Source organism: Penicillium concentricum (assembly GCF_028827145.1).
Source record: "Penicillium concentricum strain IBT 3081 chromosome Unknown utg000002l_segment0_segment0, whole genome shotgun sequence".
NCBI lineage: Eukaryota > Fungi > Ascomycota > Eurotiomycetes > Eurotiales > Aspergillaceae > Penicillium > Penicillium concentricum.
Genome location: NW_026622755.1, coordinates 10,542,632 through 10,562,849, shown reverse-complemented (window position 1 = coordinate 10,562,849; position 20,218 = coordinate 10,542,632). Strand labels below are relative to the sequence as shown.

General features: G+C 50.0%; 9 protein-coding genes across 9 annotated transcripts; 3 read left to right on the top strand and 6 right to left on the bottom strand.

The window, feature by feature from the left end:
* Positions 1–3: 3 nt before the first annotated feature.
* On the top strand, positions 4–1,909 carry ade13 (adenylosuccinase ADE13; the record flags this gene model as incomplete). The annotated part of the gene is made up of 8 exons (XM_056725460.1): positions 4–86; positions 172–258; positions 337–1,064; positions 1,120–1,236; positions 1,286–1,358; positions 1,409–1,487; positions 1,539–1,603; positions 1,659–1,909. The coding sequence occupies exons 1-8, from the start codon at positions 35–37 to the stop codon at positions 1,907–1,909; spliced, it is 1,452 nt and encodes a 483-aa protein (XP_056581710.1). The 5' UTR covers positions 4–34.
* An 887-nt stretch (positions 1,910–2,796) lies between these two features.
* On the bottom strand, positions 2,797–3,096 carry N7517_007729 (uncharacterized protein; the record flags this gene model as incomplete). Its single annotated transcript, XM_056725459.1, has 1 exon — positions 2,797–3,096. The coding sequence occupies one exon, from the start codon at positions 3,094–3,096 to the stop codon at positions 2,797–2,799; it is 300 nt and encodes a 99-aa protein (XP_056581709.1).
* A 2,068-nt stretch (positions 3,097–5,164) lies between these two features.
* On the top strand, positions 5,165–6,642 carry N7517_007728 (PDK/BCKDK family protein kinase; the record flags this gene model as incomplete). The annotated part of the gene is made up of 4 exons (XM_056725458.1): positions 5,165–5,276; positions 5,328–5,476; positions 5,536–6,524; positions 6,579–6,642. 4 exons carry the CDS (start codon positions 5,165–5,167, stop codon positions 6,640–6,642), a joined length of 1,314 nt encoding a protein of 437 aa, XP_056581708.1.
* A 12-nt stretch (positions 6,643–6,654) lies between these two features.
* On the top strand, positions 6,655–6,876 carry N7517_007727 (uncharacterized protein; the record flags this gene model as incomplete). The annotated part of the gene is made up of 1 exon (XM_056725457.1): positions 6,655–6,876. The coding sequence occupies one exon, from the start codon at positions 6,655–6,657 to the stop codon at positions 6,874–6,876; it is 222 nt and encodes a 73-aa protein (XP_056581707.1).
* Positions 6,877–7,418: 542 nt separating this feature from the next.
* N7517_007726 (uncharacterized protein) lies at positions 7,419–8,459 on the bottom strand (the record flags this gene model as incomplete). The annotated part of the gene is made up of 3 exons (XM_056725456.1): positions 7,419–7,778; positions 7,866–8,062; positions 8,219–8,459. The coding sequence occupies 3 exons, from the start codon at positions 8,457–8,459 to the stop codon at positions 7,419–7,421; spliced, it is 798 nt and encodes a 265-aa protein (XP_056581706.1).
* Positions 8,460–9,238: 779 nt separating this feature from the next.
* On the bottom strand, positions 9,239–11,498 carry N7517_007725 (SKN1/KRE6 family beta-glucan synthesis-associated protein; the record flags this gene model as incomplete). Its single annotated transcript, XM_056725455.1, has 6 exons — positions 9,239–9,299; positions 9,360–9,837; positions 9,897–10,419; positions 10,470–10,571; positions 10,623–10,803; positions 10,858–11,498. 6 exons carry the CDS (start codon positions 11,496–11,498, stop codon positions 9,239–9,241), a joined length of 1,986 nt encoding a protein of 661 aa, XP_056581705.1.
* A 1,315-nt stretch (positions 11,499–12,813) lies between these two features.
* N7517_007724 (uncharacterized protein) lies at positions 12,814–13,456 on the bottom strand (the record flags this gene model as incomplete). Its single annotated transcript, XM_056725454.1, has 2 exons — positions 12,814–13,091; positions 13,219–13,456. The coding sequence occupies 2 exons, from the start codon at positions 13,454–13,456 to the stop codon at positions 12,814–12,816; spliced, it is 516 nt and encodes a 171-aa protein (XP_056581704.1).
* Positions 13,457–14,111: 655 nt separating this feature from the next.
* Positions 14,112–15,916, bottom strand: rpL3 (60S ribosomal protein uL3; the record flags this gene model as incomplete). The annotated part of the gene is made up of 7 exons (XM_056725453.1): positions 14,112–14,367; positions 14,423–15,096; positions 15,174–15,330; positions 15,395–15,452; positions 15,543–15,574; positions 15,649–15,657; positions 15,909–15,916. 7 exons carry the CDS (start codon positions 15,914–15,916, stop codon positions 14,112–14,114), a joined length of 1,194 nt encoding a protein of 397 aa, XP_056581703.1.
* Positions 15,917–16,304: 388 nt separating this feature from the next.
* Positions 16,305–19,200, bottom strand: cyc8 (putative transcriptional corepressor Cyc8; the record flags this gene model as incomplete). Its single annotated transcript, XM_056725452.1, has 6 exons — positions 16,305–17,995; positions 18,057–18,213; positions 18,270–18,341; positions 18,413–18,592; positions 18,659–18,945; positions 19,002–19,200. The coding sequence occupies 6 exons, from the start codon at positions 19,198–19,200 to the stop codon at positions 16,305–16,307; spliced, it is 2,586 nt and encodes an 861-aa protein (XP_056581702.1).
* Positions 19,201–20,218: the final 1,018 nt, after the last annotated feature.

The window sequence follows — 20,218 nt, the reverse complement described above, 5'->3', positions numbered from 1 at the left end:
ATTCTTTGTTTGAGTGTCCCTGACAACCGACACAATGTCCGGAAGCAACGATGTCTACCAGACCCCCCTCAACTCGCGCTATGCGAGTAAGTTCGGTCCCAACTGCCCCTCCATAGGAGGGACAACCCCGGAAATTGTATAGATCGGGATTAACCATACTCAATTGATCAGGCAATGAGATGAAGTACCTCTTCTCCCCCCGGAAGCGCTTCTCCACATGGAGACAGCTTTGGACCTGGCTCGCGGAGGCTCAACAAGGTACGGGAGAGTCGAGCTTCGACCGACATCGGACATAGTTGAAGCAAGACATCCAAATTGACTAAATCATGGCTACAGAGCTTGGACTTCCCATCACCACCGAGGCTATCGAGCAGATGAAGGCCCACCAGCTTATCCAGGATGACGAGTTCGCCGTTGCCGCCGAAGAGGAGAAGCGCCGCAGACACGATGTCATGGCCCACGTCCACGCCTACGGCCTGGTTGCCCCCGCCGCTGCCGGTATCATCCACTGGGGTGCCACCTCATGCTACTGCACCGATAACGCCGATCTGATCCTGCTCCGCGACGGTCTCGACATCCTCATCCCCAAGCTGGCTGTTGTCGTCGACAAGCTGTCCCAATTCGCTCAGCAATACAAGGACCTTCCTTGTCTTGGATTCACTCACGGTCAGCCCGCCCAGCTGGTTACCGTCGGCAAGCGTGCTTGTCTCTGGATCCAGGATCTGCTGATGGATCTGCGCAACCTCGAGCGTGCCCGTGATGACCTGCGCTTCCGTGGTGTCAAGGGTACAACCGGTACTCAGGCATCTTTCCTGCAGATCTTCAACGGTGACCACGCCAAGGTCGAGAGCCTCGATGAGCTTGTTACTGAGAAGGCTGGCTTCAACTCCGCTTTCATCATCTCCAGCCAGACATACTCGCGTAAGATCGATGTTGATGTCGCCAACGCTCTTGGTTCTTTCGGTTCTACCTGCGAGCGCATTGGCATTGACATCCGTCACCTTGCCATGCTCAAGGAGGTTGAGGAACCTTTCGAGAAGGACCAGATTGGCAGCAGTGCCATGGTGAGTTTGATTGTGCGTTGTGTTAATTGGGTCTTTTTTCGCTGATAATCCGTAGGCCTACAAGCGCAACCCCATGCGCTCAGAGCGTCTGTGCTCTCTCGGACGTCACCTGCAGAACCTCCCCAAGGACTGCTTGGATACCTACTCCGCTCAGTGGTTCGAGCGATCTCTTGTGAGTATACACCGGGTTTCATTTAGAATCTTTTATTAACTTGTACTAGGATGACAGTGCCATTCGCCGTATCAGTATCCCCGAGCTGTACCTGACTGCTGACGCCTGTCTCATCCTCCTGAGTAAGTTTGCGGGATTATTCAAAGATCTGAGTATAGCTAACCACTACTAGACAACGTCTCCTCCGGCTTCGTCGTCTACCCCGAGGTTATCAAGCGCCACGTCAACGACGAGCTCCCCTTCATGGCCACGTGAGTACACATCCAATACAAATCCAATGAATATTGCTAACACTATCTCAGCGAGAACATCATCATGGCCTGTGTCGCCAAGGGTCTCTCCCGCCAGGACGCCCACGAGGAGATCCGTAAGTTTCTCTCCTTTCTATTTTCCCACCCGAGTCACGATTCTAACGTACCCAGGTGTCCTCTCCCACCAAGCTGCCGACAATGTCAAGAAGCAGGGTAAGGACAACGACCTGATCGAGCGTATCCGCCGCACCGCCTTCTTCGACCCCATCATCTCACAGCTGGACACCCTCCTGGATGCCAGTACCTTCGTCGGCCGTGCCCCTCAGCAGGTTGAGAAGTTCACCTCTACCGAGGTGGCCGCCGCCGTCAAGCCCTACGCAAGCACCATTGCTAAGGGTGAGACCTCTTCCCTGTTCGTTTAAGGTACCATGTGTATTAGAAAAAGCTATATCAGGGGGAGTTTTCCTATAGAAAGTATACAAAATACAAGTAATGCATAGCATGTTCCACATGTGGATAGGGCAAATTATCCCCCCCCCCCCACTTTCCTGCTTCCCCGATATGCCCCGCGCAAATCTTTTGGAGGGGTTATAGGAGGGGTCAAAATTGTGTGGATATGAGTCAAGTATAAAGCAGTTAAGTATAAAGCAATTCTAGGATATTCCGCTTTTGCTGTATAATGCAGAGGCTCTGAATTCAGAGAAACAATTGAACCACCCAAACATGAGAGAGAGAGAGATGAAGGAATGCTGATCAGGCTATTAGCCTGTGTGGTAATCATAACTATATGCAATAGAACGCTGTGGACATGCAATCGTAAACAAAAAAAAGAAGTAATGTAAAGAGAAAAGAAAAAGGCTGTTTGAGTCAATTGAATGACGCACAGGAGATATAGTTCCGTAGAGAAGCCAGTCAGAAAGAAACTCAGATCTGGCAAAGTCGAATCCACCCATTGATAGTAGCAGACCCCATCCCGAACTGCCCAACATGCTAGTACATCGGAGAATCTCCGGAACCACCAAGCAGCGTAATAAAACGGCAATTGCAACGAATCAAGCGAGCCGAGTGGATGTGACTCGTGAAGCGCAATCTCTCATGGGTTCACGGAGGGACCTCACGGGGCCAAAAAAAAAAGGGCAGCCCCCCAAGCGCAATGCATTTCTGCCCAAGACCAGACCCAAATATCCACAGAGCCAAAAAGCCTCGCGCAAAACCGCAATGGGCGAAAAACCCCCACTCCCGGAACAGAGACACTTCCCAATTCGAGAGATTCCACCCCACACACAGCCCCCGAAGAAGAAGCGCCTTTTTATTTTTGATCGGGTTGAGTAGGAGGGGTTTCGGATTCGGATGGTGTAAATGGTAAGAAGAGGTCGCGGACTAGCCAGACGATATAAAGGACGGCCAGGACCCAGAGGGTAGCCATGAGCTTGTAGGTTGAGGAGCGCCATGTGACGCGACGGATGAGGCGACGGCCATTAGGACCTTCGATAGGACCTCGGCGAGGAGGTTGGCCGTTTAATTGACCGTTAGATTGACCGTTGGACTGCATGAAGGGGTACGCGAGTGCTTCGTTCATCTCGCTGTGCGATATTCGACGACGAGACATTGTGGATTCCGGAGGGTATATATATCGGAGGGAGTGCACGTCTCTTTTCTCTTCCCTATGTATATCCCGGGGGAAAGGGTTAAGTATAGAGCGCACAAGGAAAGAGATGAAGAGGATTTGGATGTGATTTTTTTGGATTTAGGGCAGAATTGATTGTTTTTTTTTTTTTTTTTTTTTTTTTTTTTCAGGGAAATTGGTTATTTTTGCCAACGCACACAAAAAAAAGGAGGAGGGGCCAAACAATAGCCAGTCAGAAATAATAAGTGAACAGCAAGAGCTCGAAAAGGGAATCTTGAGTCTCCAGAAAGCGGATCTGTTGGCCGGGCGAATGGGGGTGGGAACGTGGCCCGTTGCATCTTATGCCCTTTTTCTTCTTTCTTTCTTCTCTATGAATATAGATATCAAGGGATATAAAGAGATATAAACAAAAAGAATCTTCAAGCTGAAGAAAGAACGGTCCAATTAAGAACAAAGAATGACTGCGCCAGGAAATGCGAGATAGCCGCGGTGCTCGACAAGTGTCATTTTCTTAGCGATGTCCAGTGAAAGGCTAAAAGGGGGGGGGAGGTGAGTAACAAAAGTACCAAACGTTAGATTGTGCAAGGATGCACGGTCCTATAGATTGAGTCATATGGTGCATAGTATACTCTGTTATATATCCAAGATATATAACCCGGAAGGGGAAACTGGGGAACAACTGCTATATATATGATCTCCAATACGGAGCACTCCATACCAAGCTATATGATTTAAAGTATACACTATGTTATACATATGAGCCTAAATTATCCCTCTGAACAGCTTGCATGATGACTCATCGTCTTTTATATCCCCATGGATACAGGGCTTCCTTCAATATCTCGTCACCGCTATTTTGAACAGCTTTGACCATGTTACATTCAGTTTTTCTCAAGCGTTGTTTTTCCTGGCAATCTATTTTATAATATAAATATGCCTTAATTCAAACAAGTTCGACGTAGACACACGGAATATCGTCGTGGAGTGATTCAAGTCTCTAAAAAAAAACAAATCAGCATGGCCCCTTGTTATGTGATCTTAGCCAAGCTTGTTTCGGATCAGCTCATTGTAAGGGTGACATCTAGCCTTACATCGAAACCTTACTGCGTGTGTCTTAGAATCATCAGGTAGATACATATTTGGATACGGGGGTAGTAAGTAGGGCATCTTGGTTCTAAAACGAGAGTTCTCACTATGTTGGAATATTATATCCCTAGATCTAGGACCTGTTCTAAAAAGGACATTTGTTTCTTGCTAAGCATTCACATATGCAACCTTGGAAGACTTGAATGCTAGTCATCTCGCCATGATTGCACTTCTTAAGACCAACTCCCAAGAGAGGCTATATGGTAACGGCTATGCTACGGAGTCATTCATTAACGGTGAAGGTTTCACACCTCCCCCTAACATCGACTAAAAATATCAAGGTCAGTGGAAAGAAGCCATGCTAATCCCCTCAATCACTAGTAGCTCGAGGGAAATCTGAAAGGTATCTAAAAAGACTACTAAAAAGGTATCGCCAGGCTGCGACTATTTTTTGCTTAGTAGGTTGAGGTAGATATCTCCCTGACAGAGGGCACTAAATAGGGTTAGTGATCTGCTTCCAATCCTCCGATCTTTCTATCAGAAGTAACTCGGTTTAAGAATGGAGTGACCTCGGGCTATACCCCGACATTTTGATATCTCACATGTGAGTCATGCCTCAGGCCAGATTACGTCATTGGAACGGGTGAACGGACTTTTAAATTTAGTACCTTAGGGCTTTAATACTCCTACGCTATTTTACTTCGAGATATTTTTTTTTTGTATGAAGGAAGAGAATAGATAATTAACAAGTAATATATCGTAAGTTGCTTATTTCCCCAAAGTGTCGTGTGATCTTCCTCCGGTCCCCGGAGAGCGCAAGCGGAGAACCCGGGGACCGCTTGACCTCGGCAGTTCAAAACGTTCCGATGACTCGCATTACTCACCTCCTCCTCAACACATCTTTCCTCAGTTTAACACTTTCTAGACACATCTCTTACAGGCCATTCGGCCTATACACGCCACTATGTGGAAGCCTTCAGAACGGCTGATGGAAACCATCAGACACTATGCCAGCTTCCCCGCAACCGGTGTCTCTTTGAGGCAGATGGTCCAATTTGGTGACCGTCCCTCAACAGGTATGAAATAGTCTGGCAACGTCTCCAGTCGCATATCTAACTATCATCTAGGCACCCTATTCCGCGCTTCTCAATTTTTGTCCGAAGAACTCCCGATCCGTCTGGCACATCGCGTGCAGGATCTGGGTGAGCTGCCTGATGGACTCAGTGAGATGCCATCGATCAAAAAAGTCCAGGATTGGTATGCGCAGTCATTTGAGGTATGTGGATCACACACTGACAATGGAACTTGTGCTCACGTACTGACCCCAAAAACCAGGAAATCATCGCTCTTCCTCGCCCCACTCTGACTCAAGAAGTGAAAGCACGTCTGTTACGACCAGGCCGGATGAACGGCGGCCCTTCCAAAATCCTCTCTGAAACTACCCCAAACCCCAGCGTACGTGAAGGACAATACCGGTCGTCCGTGACCGTATGCAATGGAAATGGCGTTGGAAAAGCACACGCGGCAGGCCGACGGTACTTCTTCCCCGCGGACGACCACGGAGACTGGCCCCCGGAACTCAATGACTACAACCAAAGATTCGCCAAAACCCTTCAACAGATCAAGCGACGCCATGATGGGGTCGTGACCACCGTCGCGCAAGGAATCCTAGAATGGAAACGCGCGCGGCAGCGCATGCAGATCGACTCCACGATTCAGTCCTTCCTCGACCGGTTTTACATGTCAAGGATTGGTATACGAATGCTCATCGGCCAACACATCGCACTCACGGAACAAACGCACATCAAACACCCCAACTATGTCGGAATAATTTGTACCAAGACCAACGTTCGCGATATCGCGCTCGAGGCCATTGAAAATGCCCGCTTCGTCTGCGAGGACTACTATGGTCTTTTCGAGTCGCCCAAGGTGCAGCTGGTCTGCAAGGAGGACTTGAACTTCATGTATGTTCCCGGACACCTATCGCACATGCTCTTCGAGACCCTTAAGAACTCGCTCCGGGCGGTCGTCGAACAACATGGCGCCGATAAGGATGAGTTCCCTGTGACCAAGGTTATAGTTGCCGAAGGCAAAGAGGACATTACGATCAAGATCTCCGATGAGGGCGGTGGTATCCCCCGGTCATCGATCCCTCTCGTATGGACCTATATGTACACGACAGTGGAACAAACGCCCAACCTGGACCCTGATTTCGACAAGAATGACTTCAAAGCACCAATGGCTGGATTTGGATATGGCCTACCAATAAGCCGACTGTACGCACGGTACTTTGGCGGTGATTTGAAGTTGATCAGTATGGAGGGGTATGTTCTTTTCCTCTCTACTTTTCATAAACTCTTGCTAATTGGTCATCACAGCTACGGAACTGACGTTTACCTTCATCTCAACCGCCTCTCTTCAAGCTCGGAGCCCCTGCAATGACAATCACCTGTCATGAGAGACGGTCGGGTCCGGATCACCACTTCGCACCGCCTGCACCACCCAATCTACAATGACCCGGAATACAAACCGCCGCCTCGAGGACTGACATTGATGAATGCCCAGGCCCACTACGCTCGCATGCTCAGCCGGGAAATTTCGGAGCGTAAGCAAGTTGGAGACATTGAGAGTTTGCTCCACTCGGAGAAGCGGAGGGGAGAGGAGAAAGAGATGTAAGACGCTAGCCTTGGCTTTGGCCTTGGCTTCTACTCTCTTTCTTCTGATTGGTTTCTCCCTCTCTATCTCTCGCTTTGTCTCTTGCTTTCAGGCTTTTCCTCCGATTTGGATGGCTGCGTCTGTGATCAGCTGTTCAACCCAGAATGCGAAGATGAGTTCGCAAGTTCGACGGCAGTGCTACCGCATTGCCTGAGTCTGTCGGGTAATATCCCAGAGGCGGAAAAGGAAGAGAACGAACACAAAAAACAAAAACCAGAGAAGCTATTCTCTTTTCTGGATCTCGATGATACCCCTTTTCTCTTTCTTGTTCTCTTCCTCTTCACCTCTGGGTTGGTGGTGCTGTCGCTGACTGGTGTTCTCTGTATAGTATTTTCTTTTTAATCCGTTTTAGCGAATACAAACATTATAGTATCTCGTTTGTCTTTGATAGTGAATAACCTGTAGTCAAGCCTCTATTAGAATATGATTCAATATCTCAAACAGCCTTAAAAAACCAGCAAGAGACACCACGCTAAAAATAACCACGGGCATCAATTCATAATTCATAGATCCTCATCCTCATCCTCCACATCCTGACCCTGACCTCTCCCCCTCCCAACCAATGAAGTCCCTCCCTCCCCAACCCTCGGCGAATTCGCACCCGAAAAAGACCCAGCCGAAACAGAACGCGATCCACCCTTCGCCTTCTTCGCATCCAGAGCCCTTAAATGCGCAGGCTTATGCCAATTATGATCATTAATATCCCCAATAACTTCCCGATACCGACCACGAATAAGCGATCCCTCCCCACCCTTCCCATCAGGCGCGATATAGAACCGCGGGTCGTAGAGTTCTTCTGCCTTTTCTGGGTCGTTGGGAGCAAGATATCTTGCCAAGAAGCGGCGGCGGGTTTGGGGGATTGTCTTGGTTTGTTAGTTTGGCTGGCATTGGAGCTGGGATTGGTACTGGTGCTGCATTCAAGGGAAGGACATGACAGGGCAGTAACCTACTTCTCGCGAGGCAAGCGCATATGTAACTAATAACTCATTGTCCATGAGGACAGCCAGAGCGGCGTGTTTTTCGTCGCGGAGATGCGAGCGTGTGCGGGCATCTTTTTCAAAGGCAGTTTGGGGTTCTGTTATGCCGTCTGGACCGGCGCGGTTGTATGATGTTGTGAAGGGATTCTGGGCGCGGCCGGAGAATCTTCCTTTTTGGATGTTAGTTTGTAGACTGTGATTGTATTGCGTTGGGTTGGACTTTTGCGACATATCTGTGCATCGAAGCAAGGATTCACGTGGCTTAGGGGGATGGAGATGAAGGTGGGGAGTTGGACTCGATAAGGGAAGATAGAATGTAGACATACCCGCCGTGTCAGATCCATTTGAACTGTTTCCATTGACGCCCCAAACATCATCTTCTGATGATGGACGGTACATCAGTTCACCATCCACATTTGGAAGTTCGCCGTCAAATGGGATACCATCGCTGTCGTACATTTGTAGACCATCGACGCGGTCTAGGTCTAGGTCATCGAGTTGCATGCCGCCATCCGATTCAGATTCAGATTCTGTGTCTGAGGCGAGGCGTGGGTCTTGGCCGGACATTTTGAAGATAGTGAGATGGGGGATATGTGAGTGGCAAGTGAAAAGCAGATAGAGACGGTTTCTTGAGTCGAGATGTGGTGGTGCGGAGTCGGAGATTGGATGGCGAGTGAAACCAATGACTGGTGAGAATTGAAGTAGTGAAAGGTGTCTGTGGTGGACTTTGCTTCACATGTATGATTGATAGAGAATTTTATGTATATCTTATGGCATGACCCCAGGATTGATCTATAGCCAGTGTCAGTGGATGAGAAACAAATATTGGTGGTAAATGCACGAGAGACTGACCATCTCCAGGAGAGGGGTTGAGAGGAAATTAATTTTTACTCAATAAGGAGCTTCAAACATACAGGTTGGCAGCACTTCAGATAGAAGTCGAGATATAGACGACTGAGCGTGTTGACGAGATGACCTGCCCTCTTGGCGTGGGTCCCCGTACTGTGGCCAGATCAAGCAGGCGGTGAGGTCGTACAATTACAATTTTGGTCCAACTGATGTTGAACCCCCTAATTAGGCTTAGTGGATATCAAGTATAATGTTGCGTTGCAATCCCAATTAGTCCTGATACTGTTGGAAAGATACTGATCATGTCAGTGTAGTGTAATTTAGGTAAACATTAGATGGAATCTACAGGGAAAGAGTGAAAAGTACCGAACGATTTTATTGAATCGATGATGAATGGCGGAAATAAATATAATATGATGCCCAAGACCCAACAACGCCAAAAAACAATGCCGCTAAAACGACTAACAGTTTAGGATAGAAAGAGAGAAAGAGAATATCTAATTAGCCGGACAGCCATGCATATAAGAATTTTTAGGCCAATGATACCCAGCCTCGTTCCTAAAGTTCAATCGTTAGTAACGCAGAAAGAAGAACACGAAACCAGCGAAATAAACATACCAAGTCGTAAAGTTCGCATTATCATACGCCTTGCGATGTTTCTCAATATACTTAGTCGTCTCATAGCCCGGTGGATCACAAGTAACGCTCTCATCATCGGGATCCTGATAGATCCGGACGTAGTCGAAGCGCAGGATAGCAGGCATATAATCGATGATGCTTTTGTTTTGCGGCGCGAAGTTATCCGCCATACCCATATTCATGATCAGGGACATGGGCTCGAGTGGGATCATGCGTTGTCCGATATTACCGTTAGGTCCGATGGCGCGGGCGTCCAGTGTCCAGGTTTTTTCAGCGCCGACGAACCAGGTTACATCGCCTGTTGCGCCGGGTGTGTACTCGAAAGAGTAGGTTTGGAATTCAGTGCCGTTGTACCAGCGGGTATTCAGGTTAGTTAGGCCTGACATTGCCTGTTGGTAGACACCGCCTCGGTAGGCGTTAATTTTGGTGACGCGTGAGTCGTAAACAGCAGCAAAGTCTGGGGTTTTTTGGTTAGTGGATAGCCTCAACATTAAAAGAATCAAAAGATATACTCACCATAGTCGGGCAGGTACCACAGATCAAATGGTGCAGTCTGCAGACTCTGCGACGCACTACCGACAAAGGGACCGCTGTCACCGTATAGCGGAGCAGTGCTGCCTTCAATCACATCAATCTCAGGAGCACTACGTGCAATACCAGGGGTCGGGTGATCAGAGCCAGGACAGGCACACCCAGGCAATCGCATACCAGGCAGCCAGTTGATACCATCGGGAGAACTCTGGTTCGGGGTGATGCCCGCATCGCAACCATCATGGTAGCTGTACGGCCACATGCCATCTGTGGTAGCAGCATAGCCAGCACGAGCCAGGTTTCCCATTGCCCAGAAACCAGGCCAGAAACCTTCGATGTGTCCATCGCCCGGGAGGGACATGCTAGCTTCGAGACGGCCACCCTTGAAGCAGAGCTTGTTCCAGCTCTGTACCATGCCGGATCGATAGTCGAGATCGTGGTTCTTGAAGTGATCGAATCGAAGCTGGAGGGTGCCGTCTGCTGTGGTTACTGCGTCAGGGTCATACCACTAGGGAGTGTCAGCATTGGAGCGGTGTTTTCTGACACATTTATACTAACCTCTTTGTCCGCTGTTACTCCGTACCATATATCGACTGCTTCGAAGTACGGATCGTCGTCCTCGAAGAACGTTCGACCGGGCATGTTAAACTCGTCAGAGAACTGAAATAGAACGTCAGCTACTTATCGTTGCTAGTGACCTATCAAACTCACCACTAGCTTCAGCTCCTTTCCATTGACATCTTTCTTGGTGTATGCCTCTTTCGGTGTGTCCGGGTCAATCAAGCCCATCCGCAGGTTTTCCAACATTGGTCGCTCCCCAACTTCTAAACACAACGTGTCTGCGGGGTGGCATAGACCATGGTGATGTTTTGCGAAGCTCGACAACCAAGTTCTGCGATTACTCGTTAGCCAGGGGGACAGACAGTCAAATGAGCCAACTTCTTACATGAGCGGGTAACCAATGAAAAGCACCAGAAGACCTAATGTGAAAATCGCTAGACCACCGACATTCACAATACCCCGTCGATTCCAGATATCACAATCTCGATCCTTGTCCGCCGGGTCCGGGTTATGCAAGTAGTCATCCTTCTCCACATCCTCAGGGAACAACAACAACCCATCAGTAGGCATGATATTGAACTTTCCCGATACAGTCTGCGTATTGACATCATACTCCTCACTACCAGCGTGCGAAGGCGCCCTCGAGTCCTGGAATGGATCAAAGCGGAAATTACTCTCACGACTGATAGAGCTGATACTCGAGCGAGCTGCAGACCACCGGTCCGGAGATCGAGGTCGATCACTCTCACTCACACCTTGTCCCTGTGAAGGTCTCAACCTTGGGGGTAACAGGAATTCTGAGGACTCGGGGACATTTGATGCGCCGTATGGTGACATTGACATCCCTCGAGCGCGTATGGGGGTGGGTGTTTCGGGGCCCTGTGGCGTCAAAGGACGAGGAAATGTCCGCGACGTGAGAGGCGCGTAGCCACCATTCGTCTCGAGGAAAGGATCCTGTCGCCCCGAGTTGAGTCGGATGTGAGGCGTCGCCTTGCCCTCTGAGGCATCAGAGCCGTGGTCCGACATCTGATTGTTGATTTTCGAGTTCCTGGTTGGATAGTTTCGACACGCTCCTTTGCTCTGCACTGGCGAGGCCTTGCTTTCTTCAACTGCCGACACAAGAACAGGCCTCTTGCATTAGTCGTTGGTAGAATCCGAGAGGTAGGTTGGTATGACGATGTGGTGTTTTGCTTCTTCTTCCTTCCGGTTCGTCACGCAATGATTTCGCTATATATCTCAACGGTAAGGACTGAGGACCTAAATAGGTATACTGCACAGGCGATGAGTGCGACGTTTTAGCGAAAGAACGGACACGGCTGGTCGAATAGCATCGAATGTCCGTCGGCGATACGATGAGAGAGACAGAGTCTAAACGGAGGGATAAAGCCAAAACCACAGAAGAAAAGAAGAGCCTAGATGGTCCGAGGGGTCTTGTTTGTGTGCATGGGGAGACAGGAATGACAGAGACCCAAGGGGGGCAACCGGTGGTATGTGTATACCTCTTTCTCCCTGAGCAAAGGACTGTGGATGACAGTAGAGTAATGATTCAGACCGTGTTATGGTTTATACCAATCTTTTGTATACCATTGACTGTCTCTTTCGATCAATTTCAGTAGACCGGGGGGTTGACGCCCTACACAGGCTCTCACGCCCTGGGTAGGGCTATTCTAGGGTGTGGCATTCCCGTTGCTCCCCAGGGCCCAAAGAATGGCCCGTCGTGAATGCTAGGCGGAATTCGAGGATCTTCATGGTCATAAACCTGATTAGAATCGTTTGAAGTAATAATAGCAGTTTAAAAGCTGCTATGTATAGATGTACGGGGAGTTGTTGAAGCAAAGGATCAATCAGCGGGGAAGAGAGACATTGCCCGATACCCCGGTCTACCAACGCAATATAGATGTATCTAATTTCTTTTAACACATGCATCTATGCGAATCATTACCAAGAAAATTTGCTTGCGACAGCTTTGTTCCTTCCAAGGCCAATTGACGAATCCAACCTGTTTCACATAGCCATTGACACGCGTCCTGCCAAACCCCAAACCCCAGGGCTTAAGAATGCAACGAACCCCGAACAACCTTGGAAGAAGCCCAGAACCACCTTACACCAAGTTAAAACCAGGATGAAGCCCCTGGCTATCCATTCCATGCCTATTATCAACACCAAAGAACAAGGCAGCAAGAAACCCGTCCAACCGATATATTCGATGCCTTCTCATATAATATCAATATCATATTTGGTAGAATAAACAGCTACACATAAAATAGCAGAACGCAAATTATGTCCTACGCTAACTCCCCAACCCTCTCCTCTCCATTATAGATACACACAGCCTAGAAACTCAAGACTCAACAGCCTTAGCGCGCAAACCAACAAGACGGCTCTCAGGCGCATGTAGTGCCAGAACCCAATACTCGATCTTGGTACTAGTTTGTTCAACACGGTAGACCTTCAGTTCGACGGCGGACTTGTCGGCGCCAGAATCTTTCTCGATAGCCGCGGCGCGGACAGCATCCAGGGCGGCGGAGTACTGGCTGTTCGGGTCGAAGGAGGAGGGGGATAGAATGGAGATGGACTGGGACAGGTCGGTATCTGGGGAGATCAGGGAGGAGAGCTGGTCTGCAGTGAGGGAGGGGTGTTAGCAGGGCGGTTCCAGGGTATTTGTCTTGGGAGTTTCAAGGGAGCAAGTCCATGAGGGAGGGCAGGAGGAATTAGGAAATGGAAACGGAACAGGATCAGGACATACCAGCACTAGGCCACGATCCCTTGGCAGCACCATCCCACTTTAAGGCCACAGGCTCGAAGGGCTCGTCTGTGTCGGAGATGTAGTATGCGTCGACGGACTGTAGCGGCTTTGGGACTGACAGGGAGCTGTGCACGGTCTCGGTTTTGACGGTGCCGGCCCCTTGCTGCGGGGCTTGGCTGCCACTTGAATCTGCGTTGGCTTTGTTCAAGAAAGCCATGTAGGAGTCGTCGGAAGACATGATTTGTGTTGTAGTTGAGAAGGCGTACTTGGTGAGGAAGGAAGAGCTGGTTTGTTGCGGTCTTGAGGTTGCGGGGAAGATGTGGGTTTGGTGCTCTGTGTTTGGGATGCGAGTTCTTTGGCTCGTTTGTTGGTATAGACTGTATAGGAAACGGTATTGAGGTTGAGAATGTTTGATTTGGAAGGTTGATCTTAGGGTGTAGGAGGAGATTGGCAAAGCCCGTTTTCTTGCTGAAGCTGGCAGGGAAAAGTGTGGGATGACGCAATGGATCTTGGGCTGGTGCATTTTGTTCCACCACTGGGTTGTGAGATAGGAATATGGTATATTTGAACGAAGAAAGAGATTGAAGGTGTTTTAGAGAATGTAATTAGATATTGGAATAATTAGGAAAAGGGAAAAAATTTTAGTTGGACATTTCGGGTCCTTACAGACATCAACCAGATATATATCAGAGTGATGGGAAATACATGTTACGGGAAATATATATTCGATGATTAAGAAATGGATATGAATTGTAGAAAATGTTCCACATACAGCTTGGATATATTTATAAATTTACATAGACAATGTACAGCTACATGCAAATCGTGAAGGATATTCGCTTTTTTATTGAATATGAAACGTTGCACTACCGCCAACCATAGGCTTAAACATCTTAAACAGTCTCCACAAGGTCCTTCTTGAGGGTACCCATGAAGGCCTTCTTCTCCTCGAAGGTCTGGAAAGCACCGTGACCGAACTTGGAGGAGGTATCGATCCACTTGAGCTCGACCTTCTCGGTGGCTCGGCGGGAAGTCTGGGGGTACAGAGTCTTGCGCAGAGTCATAACACGCTTCTTGACACCGGGAACGGAGCCCTTGACCATGACGAAGTCGTTCTTGACCTCACCGTAGTGGACGAAACCACCCATGCTAAAGAAATGTTAGGATTTAGAACACAGGAGGAAAATATCAGGGAGGAACATACGGGGTGATCTGCTTCTTGGAGATGTCGAACTCGGTGGAGGCGTTACCCTCATCAGTACCCTTTCCAATGCGGAAGATCTTGTGGTTGCAAGAGGTACGGTGGTGGTATCCGTCCTGACCGGCACGGGCCACAGTCCACTGGACGTGGTTAGGGTGCCAAGCACCAATACAGGCGACCTTACGCAGACCCTTGTGAGTCTTGCGGGGCAGCTTGGTGGTACCCCAACGGGAGGTGACACCGGAGAAACCGTGACCCTTGGTGACGGCGATGACATCAATCATCTCGTCCTTCTCGAAGATGGAATCGATATCGATGGTCTTCTCGAAGAGGTTGCGGGCGAAGTCGACCTTGTCGGAGACGGAGCCACCGTTGACCTGGATCTCCATAAGGTGGGCCTTCTTCTGCTTGATAGGAGTCTGGCGGATCTGGGTGTGGGCGAGCACACGGACGACAGTGCAGTACTTCTGGATGCGCTCAAGCTCGCGGGTGATGGAGGCACCGGAGCTCTCGGCGTGGGACTTGGCGTACTTGGTGAAGGCCTTCTTCTTGGACTTGTACCAGTTCTTGTAGAAGCGACGCTTGACCTCATCGCTCAGGTGCTCAGCCCAGACGGTGGTGAGAGAGCGGAGACCACGGGGAGTCTCGATGTAACCGACGACACCAACGGCAACGAGCTGGAAAGAAGAAAAAAAATCATGTTAGAGCCCGATCGCTTTTTCCTCCACTTTCGCACACAACGGGAAAAACGTACAGGAGGGGTCTCGATGACGGTGACGGCCTCGACAATCTCCTTCTTGTGCATCTTGGCACCGGGACGGTCAAGGTCACGGACGACAGTGGTCATACCAGCCTTGTAGCCCATGGAGGCAGTAAGGTGGACGGGCTTCTTGGCGTCATCCTTGGGGAAGCTGTCGCAAAAAAAGTCTCAGCACACAAATCCACAAATCACGAACTCATTCAGAATGTACTGACCTCTTGACCTTACCACGGTGACGGGCAGCGCGCTTGCGCGGGAGGTAGGCAAGGGAGCCTGGAGATATAATCAGTATACTGCACACACACAGAGGTCGTATTTCGGTATTTCGAAATTTCGATATCGAGGAAAAAGGTGATCACGAACCGTGACGAGGCGCTTCGAACTTCCGGTGACTCCTGAATAGCGAAAGCAGGTCAGCAATTGTATTCAATGGCGATTGTATATGAATCTTCAATCGGGATAGACTCACATCTTGACCCTGTTATCGTTAGTCGTCGAGGTGGTGGGAGGACGATCTGGAAATGTCGAAGTTGATTTTGCACGCTTGGTGTGTGGGCTAACCTAAGCGAGACTCTTGGCGGGTATGAGCCTGAGGCAACCCACAATAACCCAAATTATCTAATCCAGCCCTGGTCTTGTCACGTGCCGTCCAGATTTTCCGGCCCCTGGGAGACTTTTATGGGTCTTCCTGCTGCCAAGGCAAACGGCCAGCAATATGGTTTTTAGGACATCCACATTGTGGGCTGGAATGAAATGTAGGCCAAAATACGTAATATTTAGGACGGTAATACAAGAGTAATATAAAAAAAGGAGACGTTATAAAATTTACTCTACCAAATTCCAGAGTATCAAACAAATGATTTGCTTCAAGGATGCCTAATGCATCATAAAAAAAAGATTCACAGTGAAAAGAGACTAAGAAATCATAAAAAAGAAGAGAACGAACAGACATCACGAGTATTCAGCGCACGCGCTTGAAACCAGGTAGTCATCGTAACTCGCACATTCATACCGTACATCACACACTGAAAGAGGAAGGACAGGGAGGAGCAAGGAAGCGAGAGATTTGGGGGGTTGCTAGGTTTGACCAGACCACACTAGTCTGGTCGGAAGAGTGAACACTTTTTATGCTGTGGGCTCGACCTTAGATGGAGTAGTGGCACGGGCATTTCCGGCACCATTAGTGGGGTTGCCAGCAGCGCTACCATTGGGGCTGCCCTTGGAACCAGCAGCAGCCTTCTTCTCTTCCTCAACTTCGTCATCGTAGTCTTCATCGACCTCCATCTTGCGCGCGGGGGGCTCGTGGGCAGGGGGAGCCTCGGGGGCGAGGAGCTTCCTCCTTGACCGGGGTGTTGGCGGAAGGAGGTCCAGAGGGGGAGCGTTGGATGGGGGGACAGAGCCTTCAGCCATCGGAGGAAGACTGGGGCCAGCAGAAGGGCGGGGAGGCATATCTTGGATCGAAGGCAGAGTAGGAGGGTGGTGGGCAGCCTCCGAGGGGTGGTAGTTCTCATTGGCACGACGGGCGTCCTCGCGGCGGGCCTCGGAGGAGCTTCGTCGTTGCATCTCACCAGGAGAAGGCAAACGAGCGGGTGGACTCGGGCGGCGGCTGTTCTGGTCATCCAGACGAGCACGGCTCTCTTGATTTTCATGCTTCTTGACTGGACCGGCATCAGCCTCCCATTCGCGGCCGCGCTTCATTGCAGATGGGGGGCGATCTTCGCGATCACGGGCGGCAGCCTCAGCAGCAGTAGCAGCCGAAGAAGGGGCCGGGGCACCAGAAGCGATGGAGTTACCGCCTGGGACTTGTGGGGGGAGAGTAGGACCGGGGTGGAACTGTTGGAGAGGGTATCCTGAGCCAGGCGAAGAGGGACGCTCATCGCGAATAGGGCGAATTTCAGGAGCAGGACTGAAAGGACGATTCTGGTAAGGAGGAGCACCGCCGTTGGGGCCGGGAGGTCCAGGGGGGCCAGCAGGAGCGGCGGGTAGACCAGTCGGCATGGCACCTCGCGCACCAAAGGCATTTCCGCCACTGGGGGCGCGTTCGTGGCCTGGACCAGGAGCATTTCCAAGCTGAGGTAGGGTGTGAGGAGGCGGGTAAGCATTGGGATCACCCATCTTTGGCGAGCGAGGCGCGCCACGGGGATCTGGGAAGGCCCGACCAGGCTCCTGTCGAGGACTTTGAGCGGGAGCACCGGGGATCCGAGCATCGCGCTGGTCAAGACCGTTCGATGGGGGACCTTGGCTCTGAGACTGAAGCTCGTTGATACCACGGTTCCAGTCAGGGATCTGCCTTGGGGGAGCAGGAGCCTGTGGAGGCGGACCGATGGGGGCTGGGGCACCCCATTGAGGAGCTGGAGGTGCACCAACGCCAGGTGCCTGATAAGCCTGAGGATGAACATCCTGCGGCTGAGGCGCGGGGGCAGTGGGCGGCTGTTGTCCAGCCGTGCCAGCAGACAACTGACTTTGAAGCAGCTGCAGACGAGCCTTGATGTGGACGTTGCTCGGATCAAGGTCCGCGGCGCGTCCGTATGCATCCAGGGCATCGGCGATCTGGTTGTTGCACGATTCGTACAAAGTGCCCAGGTCATACCAAACCTCCGAGATGTAAGGGTTCAGGCGGATCGCACGAGAGTAGGCATCGAGAGCATCGCGGTATTGGTTGATCTGGTAGTAGAGAACACCAATCGAGCACCAGAAGGTAGGGTTGCGCCCATCGCGATAGACCGCTTGCTGGTAGGCTTCATACGCCTTGGGGTATTTCGCCATGGACATGTAGCAACGACCGAGGAGATACCAACTTTGAGCGTCATTGTTATCTGGAAGAATTGATTAGTTTCAATGTATACAATTCAAATGGGGGATTCAAAGTGTACTTACCAGCATTAACAGACTTCTCCAGAAACTGGATGGCCTTCTCCTGGCTCTGGAAAGCATTACTCTGCTGATGGTAGAGCCATCCAAGTTGCTGGAGAACTTTGGCGTGGTTTGGATCCCGCTCAAGGACACGCTGGTAGGCAGATTGAGCAGACTCAAACTAAGGATTTCATGAGTACAAGGTAAGAATCAAGGGTGGCAGGAAGCATGGCTTACGTCTTTCTGTTGCTCGTGAACATGGCCAATCTGGAACCAGATGTCTTCTTCGGTCAGAGGGCGTGGGGGTCGCTGACGATGTATTTGAAGCACTGTGATGGATTAGTCACGGCTCAAGACTCATACCAAGAGATTTCACATACCTCCAAACTCTGGTTGAACTTCTGCTGCTGCTTGTATATGATTCCCAGGCGGAAGTAGATCTCATTGGCCTTCTCGAAATCGGGCGCCATACGCATCACCTGCGAGAAAGCCTCTTCCGCATGATCCAGAGAACCATAGCGATCATACAAGATACCGATTCCATACCACAGCTTGGGTTCCTAGTAATGGGGATTAGAATCAGCGACTAATATTTCGGAGAAGATGTGAGGGGGAGAACGGCTTACCTTAGGGTCGCGCAAGTGATAAAGGGCTTGCTGGTAAGAGGTGTATGCCTCTTGCAAGTTATCCATCATGAGGTGGCAATGGCCCAAGCTGCCCCAAGTCTCTCCATTGCTCGGATCCAACTTCAAAATATTCTGCAAGTACTCAATCGCTTTTGGGAACTGCTCTTTTGTCCGGAGAATGCATGAAATGGCATTCATGGCTGAGATAGACCACTGGTTGTGACGCAGGGCCTGCTCATAGGCATTCATCGCACCCTCTAGGTCGCCCATCAATTCGGTCAAGCTTCCTATAAACGAGACTGTCAGCTTTCGCCTTTTTTTTCAATCTACCGGGAATCTTTACCTATTTGAAGCCATACTTGTTCATTGAGTGTGGCTATCTTCTGTGCGGTTGTGAGAGAAGGGACTCCCTTTTGACCTTGCACAGGAATTGCGGACATATGACCATTGGCCTGTGCCTGCGCCTGCGCATGTGCTGCGAGATGCGCTGCCGCATGGTGAGGAGCTACACCCGCGGTGGGTGATGGTTGAGTATGAGACATGTTTCCCGAGAATCGCGAATATGGTTTGAGTTGAACCGTGTCCCGACCGAACTCTCGAAGTGAGTTTGCGATAGGGTGATGCAATCCAAGTTTACACCACTATTAGACACCGATCGAGTGTACTCTTGTGATCTTCCACGCCGATCCTGAGGCGCAATTTCCGATCGACGCAAAGTGAAGGGGGAAGAAAAAAACGAAGGACGGGTCGCGAAAGAAGTAAAGGTTCCTCACGCGACACTATCCAGCAGTGAAGGGTGGCAGTTTTTCCAAAATCGAGTAGATCACGCTTTTCCCGAAGATAAATGAGTGGCGCGAGATGGCAGTGACACAATCTCGGGGGAGGTCACAGCTAGAGCTAGACGCGCGAAGGTATGGAAAAAAAAAATAAGATGTTGACGAAGGCGAAGATACAAGGCGATACTGTGGGGAAAGGGGAAGCCAGAATTGAAGATGATCCGAAAAGCCTAAGGGGGAAGAGAGAGAGAAGAGTCGAGGGGCTGGCAGGAAAGGTGAAATTCGCCAAGAGACGCTAGTGGTTGCGTAGCTCCCGGCCGTCACGCCTGATTATCTAATCCAAGCTGACGGTCAGGAACGGCTTAGCGTTGTGGAGAAAAGATCTGGAGGCGGTTATGCTCGTTTTTTATTTTTTTATTTTCCGTTTTGTCCTTTTTTTCTTTTTTTTTTTTTCAAATTTGTTTTTTTTTTTTCATACTTTTATTTAGACACTATCCTTACCCGGCTATGAAAGAATTAAGCATATAAAAGGTATAATTATTATTACTTTATATATTTCTACACAAGTATAGCAATTAATACAAAGTCAATGCCCAATTCCCAACACACGAACCTCCGGTAAAAGACGCCGAGTGGGGACTACCCCCGTGGTTGCCTCTAAGGTGCGTTAGTGCGACTGTGCTCCGTGTAGCCCACAGGGCCGTGCAGCCGCATTGGCTTTCCCTCAGATCCCTGTTCCCCCCCTTTTGCCCAGCACTTTAGTACCGTACTTAATCCTCCGTAT